The 12,458-nt window shown below is 40.9% G+C and overlaps 1 protein-coding gene across 2 annotated transcripts in view; it reads left to right on the top strand.

The window, feature by feature from the left end:
* Positions 1–12,458, top strand: part of MMD2 (monocyte to macrophage differentiation associated 2) — a 115,086-nt gene that overhangs the window by 88,127 nt on the left and 14,501 nt on the right. For both annotated transcript variants that reach the window (XM_069084760.1, XM_069084761.1), the window contains one exon: positions 9,503–9,572. In XM_069084760.1, the coding sequence (XP_068940861.1) occupies positions 9,503–9,572 (70 nt within the window). The remainder of the gene's footprint in view (positions 1–9,502; positions 9,573–12,458) is intronic.

Below are 12,458 nucleotides of genomic sequence, written 5' to 3' on the forward strand. Positions count from 1 at the left end.
AGATAGATAGATAGATAGATAGATAGATAGATAGATAGATAGATAGATAGATAGAATAGGAGGAGAGGGAAAAGGGCTTCTTCTCCCATTCCTGTGAAATAGACCTGCAAGCAGTAGTGAGTGGGTCAGGCTGGGCAGTTTGTTACTCATCAGGACAGAAGGGGAAGGCCCATAGCAGAAGTTTCAGAGATGGAAGGGCTAACTTCTCTGGAATTCCAAGAGGATTTTGTATTCTACTGAGGGTTTACAACTGATAGAATTCTTGGTTATTCCTTACATTCACTCTGTGGAATTTTCTTCTTTTCCACTTTTGTTTTCCTTATGGGTGAGCTGAGGTGTTAGATAACCTGCTCAAAGGCATGAAGTATCTCATAGCCCCTGACTTACCTCTCAATGGGTACCTATATTGTTGCTGTTCTTTCATTCTCAAAGAGGATCAATGACATCACCAGGGTGGTGACTTGGATTTAAGTCAGGCAGAGCTACGTAGAGTTATTAACCTCACTCTCTCCTCCAGAGTCATCAGAGTCTAGTGGCAAGACAGAAGGCAGACAACTTGAGGGCCTATAATAATGATGGTGATAATAATAGGAAAAGTACAGGGAGTGCCAGACTTAGAGTCCAGAAGATGTGTTCAAATCTAGCCTCAGACACTTACTAGCTGTGTGACCCTGGGCAAGTCACTTAACCCTGCTTATTTCAGTTCCTCATCTGTAAAAAAAAAATGAGCCAGAGGAGGAAATGACAAACCGCTCCACTATCTTTGCCAAGAAAACTCCAAATTGGGTCATGAAGAGTCAGACACAACTGAAATGAGTGAATGACAATAATGATAATAACTCACATTTACAGAATATTTTAGACTTTAAGTGCTTTCCTCACAACAATACCCATGAGGGAAGCAGTACAAATATTATCACTCCCATTTTACAGGTGAGAAGACTGAGCTTAAAAGAGGGTAAATGATTTTTCCATATTCACGCAGCTATTTAGTAAGTGGTGCAGCTGCAACTCGAACCCAAATTTCCTGACTTCGAAGCCAGTGTTCTTTCAGTCACACTGCACTGCCTTTCCCATACCTCCTGGTTATAGCTGTCTGTGTAGCTTTGTTGTTGTTTTTAACTGGACCTGTGATTTCATTGTCACAGGAGTGACTAGCTATTCCCAGTGAAGAACTCAGATCAGTGCCTGGACTAGAATTTATTCTTTTTGTTTTTCATCTCTCTCAAGGTTTTAATTTTAGAGAAGTAGTTAATCAGTGATAAAGCAACTGAAACATATCATCAGAGCATTACCCATATGTTTCACAAATAACAACTTTTCACTTAGTCAGTACTCTAATCTCTGAGTAGGAAAAAAAATCCAAATACAACTGAGATTTTCTTTCCTGCCCCTAGCTATGGTATCTTTTTTTTAAATTAAATGTTATGTTTATTTTTAGTTTACATCATTTATTTCCACAAGATTTTGAGTTGCAAATTTTCTCCTCGTCTTTCCCCTACCCACCACCCCAAAACATTGATCCCACCGTATACTCCCTCCTCCAATCTGCTGTCTGCTCTCTCCTATATCCTCCCCCATACCCCCTCCAACTTTCCAGTGGGGCAAGATGGATCTCTATACCCCAGTGCCTATATATCTTATTTCCCAGTTGCATGTTAAAAAAAAATTGTGTATATATATATGATTTTAAAACTTTGAATTCCAGATTCTTTCCCTTCCTCCCTTGTCACCCACCCTTACTGGGAAGATAGGTAATGCAATATAGGTTGTACACATGTAGCTCCACAAAACATTTCCATAGTGCATATATTGGGAAAGACTGACTATATTTCACTCCATCCCATCCCACTCCCCACTTTTTCTATTCTCTACTTTGACCCTGTCCCTTTTCAAAAGTGTGTGCTTCTAACTTCCCTCCCCCCATCCTTCCCTCCCCTCCATCATCCCCCCTCTCATCCCCTTCCTGCCTACTCTCCTGTAGGGTGAGATACCCTGTTTAGTGTATATGTCATTCCCCCCCTAAGCCAAATTCAATGCAAGTAAGGTTGACCCATTCCCTTTTGCCTTCCTGTTCTTCCCCTCCATTGTAACAGTTTTCCCTTACCTCTTCCATAGGAGATAATTTACCCCATTCTGTCTCTCCCCATCTCCTCTCATTATATTCTTCTCTCACCTCTTTAAGTTAATTTCACCTTTTAAGTATCATCCCTTCCTATTCAATTGATCCTCTGTCTTCTGTCTATGTATACCTGTACACACATATAGATATACATACACTCACATGTATATTCATATGCCCATATACCATCCTATATAGACATATATATGTATGTAAACATATATACACATTTATATTCTCTTCAACTATTCTCATACTGAGAAAAGTTTCATAAGTTACAATTATCATTTTTCCATGTAGAAATATAAATAGTTCAACTTTCATAAGTTCCTTATGATTTCTTTTCCCTGTTTACTTTCTCATCCTTCTCTTGCTTCTTGTATCTGAATGTCAAATTTTCTATTCAACTCTGGTTTTTTCATCAAGAATCCTTGAAAGTCCTTTATTTCATTGAATAACCATATTTTCCCTTGAAACATAATACTCAGTTTTGCTGGGTAGGTGATTTTTGGTTTTAATCCCAGCTCCTTTGACCTCTGGAATATCATATTCCAAGCCCTTTGATCCCTCAATGTGAAGCTGCCAGATCCTGCGTTATCTTGATTGCATTTCCACAATATTCAAATTGTTTCTTCCTGGCTGCTCGTAATATTCTCTCCTTGATCTGGGAATTCCGGAACCTGGCTATAATATTCCTAGCAGTTTTCTTTTGGGGATCTTTTTCAAGAGGTGATTGGTGGATTCTTTCAACATCTATTTTGCCCTCTGGTTCTAAAACATCAGGGTAATTTTCCTTGAGAATTTCTTAAAGGATGATTTCTAGGTTCTTTTTTTGATCATGGCTTTCAGGTAGTCCAATAATTTTAAAATTATCTCTCCTGGATCTATTTTCCAGGTCAGTGGTCTTTCTAAAGAGATATTTCACATTGCCTTCTATTTTTTCATTTGTTTGGATCTGTTTAACAGCATCTTGATTTCTCATAAAGTCACTAGCTTTCATTTGCTCCAATCTAATTCTGAAGCAATGATTCTTTTCAGTGAGCTTTTGAGATTCTTTTTCCATCTGGCAAATTCGGCTCATTGGCTTTTTGATCCTCTTTTGTCATTTGAGTTAGTCTATTTTTTTAAGGTGTTATTTTCTTTAGTCAGGTTGTTGGCTCTCATTTCATGACTTTATTGCATCATTCTCATTTCTCTTTCTAATTTTTCCTCCACTTCTCTTATTTGGTTTTCAAAATCCTTCTTAAGCTCCTCTATGGCCTGTAACCAATTCATATTTTTCTTGGAAGCTTTTGGTGAAGGAGTTCTGAGTTTGTTGTCTTCTTCCTGTTCCATGCTTCGATCCTTTTTGTCCCTGAAAAAGGAATCCAGAGTCAGATTGCTCTGCTTGCTTTGCTTCCTTTCCTTGCTCATGTTGCCACTCAATTACTTGACTTTGTTGCCACAGTAGAACTCTGCTTCTAGAGAGGGGATCTTTGTCCCAAATCACTGGGGTTTTCACAGCTGCTGGAGCTATTATTTGGCTGCCCTCTCTGAAGCCTCCACTGGCTCTGGCACCTGGTCACCCACCCCAGGACCTCCACCCTAGACAGCAATACAGATCCAAGCAGGTTAAAGCAAGAGTGATTACCCCTCAGGATGGTAGCTTGGTTCTCCTACAATCTGCAGGCCAGGAGCTCTGAAGCAGCTACGTGTTAGGGACCCCTGTGCCTCAGCCACTTCTACCTCCAGGGGGCAGAGGCTGGACCTCACTCCCGGATTCTCTGTTCCCAAAGGAACACTGACCTCTCACTTTGTCGTTGGCATTTATGGGTTGATAATTCTGGAAACCTCCACAGCTTCTGGTGATCTACTCTCCCAACGTCCCTCTAGCCCTACTATAACTTATTCTTGTAGAGAACTGCCTGGGGCTCTGAGAGTTCAAATGACTTTCCTAGGATCACATAGCCAGTATATTTCACAGGCATTATTTTAACCCAGATCTTGCTGGCTCTGAGACAAGCTCTCTTTCCATTAAGACACACTACTTCTCTGTAGGTACACATATAAATGGAAATATACCAATCAATCATTTTATTTTAAATGATTTATTAATCATTTATTAAGCATGAACTTTTCACTAAGTAAAAGTCTCTACCTTCAAAGGGCTTAACTTCTAAGAGTATATATATGATATGTGTGCACACATGTGTCTTCATGCATGAACTCACACATATTCGTATAGGATATATATACAAAATGGATGCAAAGAATCCTTAGGAGGAAAGGAAGTATTAATGGGAGAGACCAGAAAAGACCTTGTTCAAAAGGTGGAATTTTAGCTGAGTCTTGAAGGATACCAGTGATTCCAACAGGCAGAGGTGGGGGGGAGAGCTTTCTAGGCATGGTAAACAGCCTCTGCAAAGTCACAGAGATGGGAGATAAGAGTCTTATGTGTATTAAACAGCAAGAAGGCATTTACACAGCATATACAGTGTATGACTATATGCTATATGTACAGCAGAGTAATGTATGATGAGCCTAGGGGCAGCTGGGTGGTGCAGTGGATAGAGCACTCACCCTGGAGTCAGGAGCACCTGAGTTCAAATCCAGCCTCAGACACTTGATACATACAACTATGTGACCCTGGGCAAGTCACTTAACCCTGATTGTTTCACCCCCTATACATGTATATATATATATATATATATATATAGTCTAGAAACATTTAATGGAGCCAGGTTGCAGTGAGCTATAAATGTCAAATGGAAGAGGTTTTATATGTGGTCCTAGAGGTAATAGGGAGCCACTGGAGTTTATTGAGTAGGGGGTGACATGGTGAGCCTGATGCTCAAGAAAAATCACTTTGGTTGCTGTGTGGAGGATGGGTTGGAATGGAGAGAGATTCAAGGAAGAGTGAACAGGTAGCAGGCTATTGAAATAGTCCAAGTGAGATGTAATAATGGCCTGAATTAAGATGGCTTTGGTTTGAGTGGAGGGAAGGGAGCAGATATGAGATTTGTTGTGGAAAAAGAAATGAAAAGATTTAGCAACTCATTGGATAAGTGGGTGTAGCAGCAAGCACCCCAAGGGTCCTCAGGGTTTGCAGCTACCACAGGTTCTTGGATCTGCTTTGTTAAAGGAAAGCAACTCAAAATGGGTTAACAAGCTTACTTTAATCAGTCAGACATATATCGTTTACCTTGTTCAGGGGAAAAAGGTCAGCACCCCGAACTTCAAAGCATACAGGCAGAATTATCAAGACAGAAACAGATCAAGTAGACAGATTTCCAAACTGTCCAACCATTATATCCATACCCAGTCAACATCTGGGTTTCCACATCTGGGTTTTTCAAAGCCGGGGGACTCTCAACAACGGCTTCCCAGAATTCAGATCAAATCACAGAACACTTCTCGAAGTGAGTCCCAAAACAAAGCTACACATCAGGGCTTATATAGCCTTCTCCTGGCTCAGAAAATGTAACAACCTTATTGACCCACTGGCCAATCAAAAAGTATCTACTGAAAAACAAGCCTCCCTCCCCAGGATTCTGGTGCACTTTAGCCTAGGGGCAGGGAAGATCTTCCAAATTTGCATTCCCATTACAGTGGGGAGAGGCAGAATGAGGAGTTAAGAAAGACACCCAGGTTTCAAACCTAATTGTATGGAAGGATGGTGGTGGCCTGACAGTAATGAGGAAGGTTAGAAGAGGTGGGTTTGGAGGGAAAGACAATGAGTTCTGTTTTGGACATGGGCAAATGAGGTCCATAGAATACCTAGTTTCAATGCTCAAGTAGGTGCTTGGTGATGCCCAGGAGAGAGACTGGAGCTGAATCTATAGATCTAGGAGCCATCTGCATAGACATTGTAATCAAGTTCATAGGAGCTGATGAGGTCACCAGAAGAGAGTGTGGAGAGTAAAGCATGAATACTCACGTCACAGGATAATTTCATTACCTTGGACATTTTCAGTGTGAATTAGGTGTTTTGACTTTTAATCTATCCACACCTGGTTGGTGCCATTTCAGGATGAAACCTTGGGGGACACCCACAGTTAGGGGGAATGATGTGGAAGATGATCCAGAAGAAGAGACAGAAAAAAGAGGAGGAGTGTTCAGATGGGCTAGATGGGGAACCAAGAGGGAAGAGAATCATGAAAACCCAGAGAGCCAAGAATTTCCATAAGGAGAGAATTGTCAACCACATGAAATGCCAGAGAAGTTAAGAAGGATGAGGATTAATAAGATATAGCCTTCAAAGCTTGTAAAGTGCTTTACATATGTTAAGTAATTTTATTCACACAATAACCCTGTGGGAAGAAGTTGCTGTGATTATCCCCCAGGTTACAAATGAGGAAACTGAGGCACAGAGAGGTTAAATGACTTGCCAGAGTCACATAGCGTCAGTGTCTGAGGCAAAATTCAGACTCAGGTACTCCTGACTCCAAATTCTATGTTCTTTCCACTGTGCCCTATACCTTCCCCTTTTATAGTAATGAAGACACACACCATTGGTAAAGATGGAGAGAGCAGCCTCAGTCGAGAGAGGTCACAAGTCAGATTGCAAAGGGTTTAGACCAGAATGAGAAGAGAAAAAGTGGAGGGAATTGAATGTGGGAGGTATTATCAAGAAGTTTGGCTGAGAAAGAGAGGATGATAGCTATTAGAAATGGTAGAATATATGCAAGGCTTTTTTTTTGTCTCTTTAAATGGAGGAGAATGTTTGTGGCCTATGGAGAAGAAGCCAGCAGTCAGGAAAAGATTAAACATTGGAAGGGAGATAATATTGCTGGAGAAGAAAAGGAGGGAGTGGGGAAAGAATCAAGGGGACCTGTAGAGAGGCCTTGGTCAAGAAGAATAGTTTCTGGGGCGGCCAGGTGGCTCAGCGAGTAAGAGCACCGGCTCCAGTGTCGGGATGACCTGGAGATCGAATCCTGGGCTCAGACACTCAGCACCACACCCAGAAATAACTGGCCGTGTAACCTTGAGCAAGTTACTTAACCCCGATTGCTTTAAAAAAAAAAAAAGAATAGTTTCTTTATCAGAGACTGAAATAAAGGAGGTATTGGGGAATGATTTCACAGGTTTATGAGAGGAGGAAAAGAGAAAAAGAGGGACCTCACAGCTAATGGCCTAAATACTCTAGTAGATTCTGAAGTGAGGGTCCTCAACTGAGAGGTTAAAGGAAGGAGGAAGTGTGCAAGGCTTGAGGAGAAAAAAGGCTTGGAATAGCAGCTGTGCTGAGTGGGATAAAAATTTGATTGGGGAGGAATAAAATGATTTCTTTGTTGCAGTAAGAACCTAGGTTGAGATTACGCAACATAAATTCGTAGTGGACCCAATCAGCAGGACCGCATACTTTTTCCAGTTCTGTTCCTCATTGCCTTGAATAGGAACGGAGGAGGACAGTGGGAGTAAGCCAGCCTTAGGGTTTGGTAAGGTAATAGCTAGTTTCTTTGTGACAGCCACAGAATAGAAGTCCTTTAGAATTCTAGTGTTAGAAGGAGAGAGGGGCACTGGCCCAACACTCATTTCACAGTTTGATTCCATTATGTAAGACATTTTCAGTATGGATCAGATATTTTGACTTTTAATCTCTCTGAATCTGGTTCATGCCATTTCAGTGAGATTTTAGGCTGTAGTTTTGAAAAAATAACAAATAAGAGGAAACAGAGCTTACATATAGAAATGACAAGAAACTCTGATGGGTAGGACCTTTAAATTCAGATTTTTAATTTAGGTGGATTGAACTCAAGAGAGCCACATAATTCTGAGGAGGAGACTGGATTTCAAGTCAAAGGACCTAGTTCAAATTTCAGCTCTGCTACTTATGATCTGTGTGACCTTGGGCACTCAACATCTCTGGGCCCTGGTTTCTTTATCTGTTAAATGAGAAGGCTGGGTAAGATGGCCTTGTAACCCTAAAGCTATGATCATACAAGAAATGGTGACAGAGAATATAACTGGCGTGGCCTTTCTGTCATTCAACTTTGAGAAAAAGACATCCATCAAAGGTCTGCACAAGGAGATGATTAGATTTTTAAGGCAAATTATTAGATTTTTTTTTCCCTATGCTGACTCTCCAGCCCTCCAAGAAAACATTGGAGCAAAGAGATAAGGATACAACCAGATGTCTGGAGAAGACTTGATATACAGGGTCCAGACTTTGGGTTCATAGGTCTCCAGGCCCAACAGGAAGATAATGGGGATTGATGAACCAAGCAAGAAAAATATTCTTAGCCTGAACCCCCCATCAGTTCCAATCTCTTGATCATTTCTCTAGGTTCAGGACAAGTAAGCTGTCCCACATAGAAATATTATAAGAAAGCGGATCAGGTGTTTGTTTGTTTGTTTTTATCTAGAAGGGAGTGGTTTTACTTAATTGATTTCCTACTTTTGATGTCACAGAAAGCAGGCGCACCAACTAACAGGGCTGCATATAGGGTGAAACTTTCCAGCAAGAAGATTCTAGATATGAGGGAAAGGGTTCCAGAGAGAAGGGCAGGGGAACAAGGAAGGTAAGAGAACTTTTTTAGGATATGAAATAGCCTGATAGAGAAAGACAAGTTTTGGAAAAAACAGAGATATTTTTATTACCACAACTACATTATTTAAATTCTAGACTTCTTTAAGGCAAAAATGTCCCCCAAAAAAGGTTTCTCTTGTCTTTTGTTAATATACAATGAGCTGACTTCCAACAATAAAACTTTGAAACAGGTCTTCTTACTCTTTTTTGTGTCATAGATGCCGTTGGCAATTATTCACCTCCTCTCAGAATAATGGTTTTAAATGCATGAACTAAAATACATAGGATTACAAAAGAAATTAATTATGTTAAAATCCAGTTGTAAAAATACGGTTTTAAAAAAAGTCCACGGACACCCATGTTAAAAACCCTTGCACCGAAGTCAAAGGATGTGGTTTCAAAGCACATCTTTGACACTCAACACTAGTATGAACCTAGGCAAGTCAATAAACTTCCCTAGGCCTCAGTTTCTTCATCTGTAAAACGAAGGGGTTGGAGTAGATGGACTCTAAAGTCTCTTTCAGCTCTAAATCTATGGTCCTAGGATCCTATTTAACATTTGTTAAGTTCCCAACTGACTTTGTAAAGAAAGGTAGGAGGTTGTGGGCAATACTTACATTTTTGCCCAGATACTTATTGATCGAATCATCATTAGCAAACACCAATAAACTTGATTGGTGTAGCCAATCAAGGATGCAGCCCTGCCAATGTTTGGGAGGTTAGAAACTCTGCCAAGGAGATCGGGATAGAAGGGTTGGGTTTTCACTTCTTAGTTGCCTCCATCCAGGATGGCTCCACCACCAGATGTTGGGAAACTACGTACCAGATATTGAGACTCAACCCTAAGGCCAAGGCTTCTTGTTCTTCCATACCAGATACAAACTTGTGGAACTGCTCTGCTATGTCGTGATGGGGTTTTTCCCAGCCCTAGTCATCCTTTCTATGGTAAGTAATTGCTGACTAAAGGAGGACCTCATGCTCTATCATTGATCTGGAACCATTCAGAAGGAAGAGACCAGAATACAAACATTAATCTCCGAACAAGATTAACTGGCCAAGGCATTCAGTTAACTTCTATTTTTCCTTAGTTTCAGTTCATGGCTTGGCAACATGGACGATGTAGACACATAGCCAAAGCAAATACAGGCTAATTTGAGAGCCTACACCAAAAGAGGAAAATGGTGCCTCTCCTGCCCTTAGATGGCTTGAATGCAGGCTTCCTGAATCCTCAAGCAGGAAATCCATCTGTCTCCTACAGCTAGAACAATATATACCCAAGAGGGCCATGTCCCATGCTAGGAACCATCTGTGAAGTGGAGGGTTTCTGGGTATGAGAGGGATGGAGGGGGCCCATCACTGAACATAGTAGGGCATGTGGACTACATATACACACAGTTTTCCTGACATTCCCCAAACAGATCCAATGTGTGGCCACTTCCCCTTCATATTGTTATCCTCTCAAAAAAGCCCAACAACCTCCCTCCCCCCACTCCTATTTCTCTTGGAAGAGTTAACACTTTTCTCTCCCTCCATTTTCAATCAATGAATCAATCAGCAAGCATTTATTAAGCACTTAATATGTACCAGGCACTGTGCTAATCACCAGGGATACAGAGAAAGGTAAAAACACAGCTCAGCCCTCAAGGAGCTCACTTTCTAAGAGAGAAACAACATGCAAATAAGATATATAGATAGATGGAGAGTAGATGGAAAGACATTAGGTGGGGACACCTCTGTCACCTCCACCTATCTAGCACAGGCCCGAATCACTGCAAAAGCCTACTGCTGAGTCTGTCTGCCTCAAGTCTCTCCCCTCTCCAGGTCATTCTCCATTCAACCACAAAAGTGATTTTCCTAAAATGCAGGTCCATTCATGTCAACCCCTACTCAATAAACGCCAATGGCATCTCACTGCCTTCAGGATCAAATTAAAAAATGCTCCCCTTTGGCATCCATAACCTAGATCCCTCATCCCTTTCACGTCTTCTTATACCTTACTTACTTGTTACATTTTACAAACATGTATTCTCTGATCCGGTGACACTGGCTTCCATGAACAAAAAAGTCCATCTCTCAGCTCAGAATATTTTCTCTGGCTGTCCCTGGTGCCTAGAATGTTCTCTCACCTCTGCTCAAACTATCCACCTTCCTGGCTTCCTTTAAGTTCCAACTTAAAAACCCCATCTCTATAGGAATCTTTCTTTAATCCCTCTTTATTCTAGCCCTTTTTTCTTTTAATTATTTCCCAGTTATCCTGTTTGTTTAGCTTGCTTTATATATATTTGTATGTTGTCTTCCCCATTAGATTGTAAGCTCCTTGAAGTCAGGGACTGTTTTTTGATTCAATTTGTATCCCTAGCACTTAGCACTGTGCTTGGAATATAGTAGGCACTTAATAAAAAGAATAGAAAATTTCCAAAATGGTAGCTTGATTCATAGCACTCCTGGATAAGCATTGCTCTGGCTGAGATTCCTGCTTAAGAATCCTGGTATCCTGGGGCGGCCAGGTAGCACAGCGAATAAGAGCACCGGCTCCAGTGTTGGCATGACCTGGAGATCGAATCCTGGGCTCAGACACTTAGCACCCACCCAGAAACACCTGGCCGTGTAACCTTGAGCAAGTTACTTAACCCCAATTGCTTAGGGGTGGCCAGGTGGCTCAGCGAGTAAGAGCACCGGCTCCAGTGTCGGGATGACCTGGAGATCGAATCCCGGGCTCAGACACTTAGCACCCACCCAGAAATAACTGGCCGTGTAACCTTGAGCAAGTTACTTAATCCCGATTGCTTTAAAAAAAAAAAAGTACCACTGAATATGTTTGGTATTGCTTTTGAAAATATATGATCGTGCAGTAAACCTTACGCCAATTACTCATGCTTTCAATTGTTTATTTCTCTATGTATTATGTCTGTAACAGCTTTAGTTACTCCCTATGGGTCCCCTTCCATTGTCTTTGTCCATTCATTTCTAGTTATGTTCCAATTTTTCCTTTTATGTGGCTAGAGCTAGGACCTAGACCGTCCTTCTAATTTCACATTGCTTCATGTATGTCTTTCCAAATTTCTTTCTGTTCCTTGTATTTATCCTTTTTAGTGGCATCAAGTTTAGATTTACTTATGGAAACAATTTCACACTGACTGGTAGATTTCCAGCCTCTTCTGAGGCCAGAAGAGATAGGTCCATTCCCAGGCTCCTTTGAATCCCTTCCTTAACAATGCTAGATATAAGTGCCTTCTTTGAAGATATGGGAAACAAACTTAAAGCTATAGAAATATGAGCTATTGTTGTTGTAACTACGTGTTTATTTCCACTTAAATTCTCCTTTTAGAGGCAGCTAGGTGGTATAGTAGATAGAATGCTAAGCCTAGATTCAGGAAGATCTGAGTTCAAATTTGACTACAGATATTTACTAGCTATGTGATCTTGGGCAAGTCAGTTAACCCATTTGCCTCAATTTCTTCAACTGTAAAATGGTAATAAAAATAGCACCTAACTCACAGAGTTGTTATGAGGATCAAATGAGATAATATTTGTTTAAAAATGCTAGTGGTTGGCAAATAGTAGGTACCATATAAATGCTTATTCTTCTTCCCCCTTATCTTTCTTTAAAAAAAAAATGTGTGGAGGAAGTGCTATTAGAGGAATAGGGAAGACTGAGGAAGGTAAAGGGATTAACTGGAATTTTTCAAGTACTCTGGACCCACAAGGGTTTTCTGCCAAGTCTCTCTCTGTCTCTGTCTTTCTCTGTCTCTGTCTTTCCCTCTCTCTCTCTCTCTGTCTTTCTCTGTCTCTTTCTCTGTCTTTCTCTCTGTCTCTCTGTCTCTGTCTCTG

This window comes from Petaurus breviceps, unplaced genomic scaffold, assembly GCF_028583685.1.
Source record: "Petaurus breviceps papuanus isolate PSGF00001 unplaced genomic scaffold, PetGlider_PUasm1.0 175, whole genome shotgun sequence".
Taxonomy (NCBI): Eukaryota; Metazoa; Chordata; class Mammalia; order Diprotodontia; family Petauridae; genus Petaurus; species Petaurus breviceps.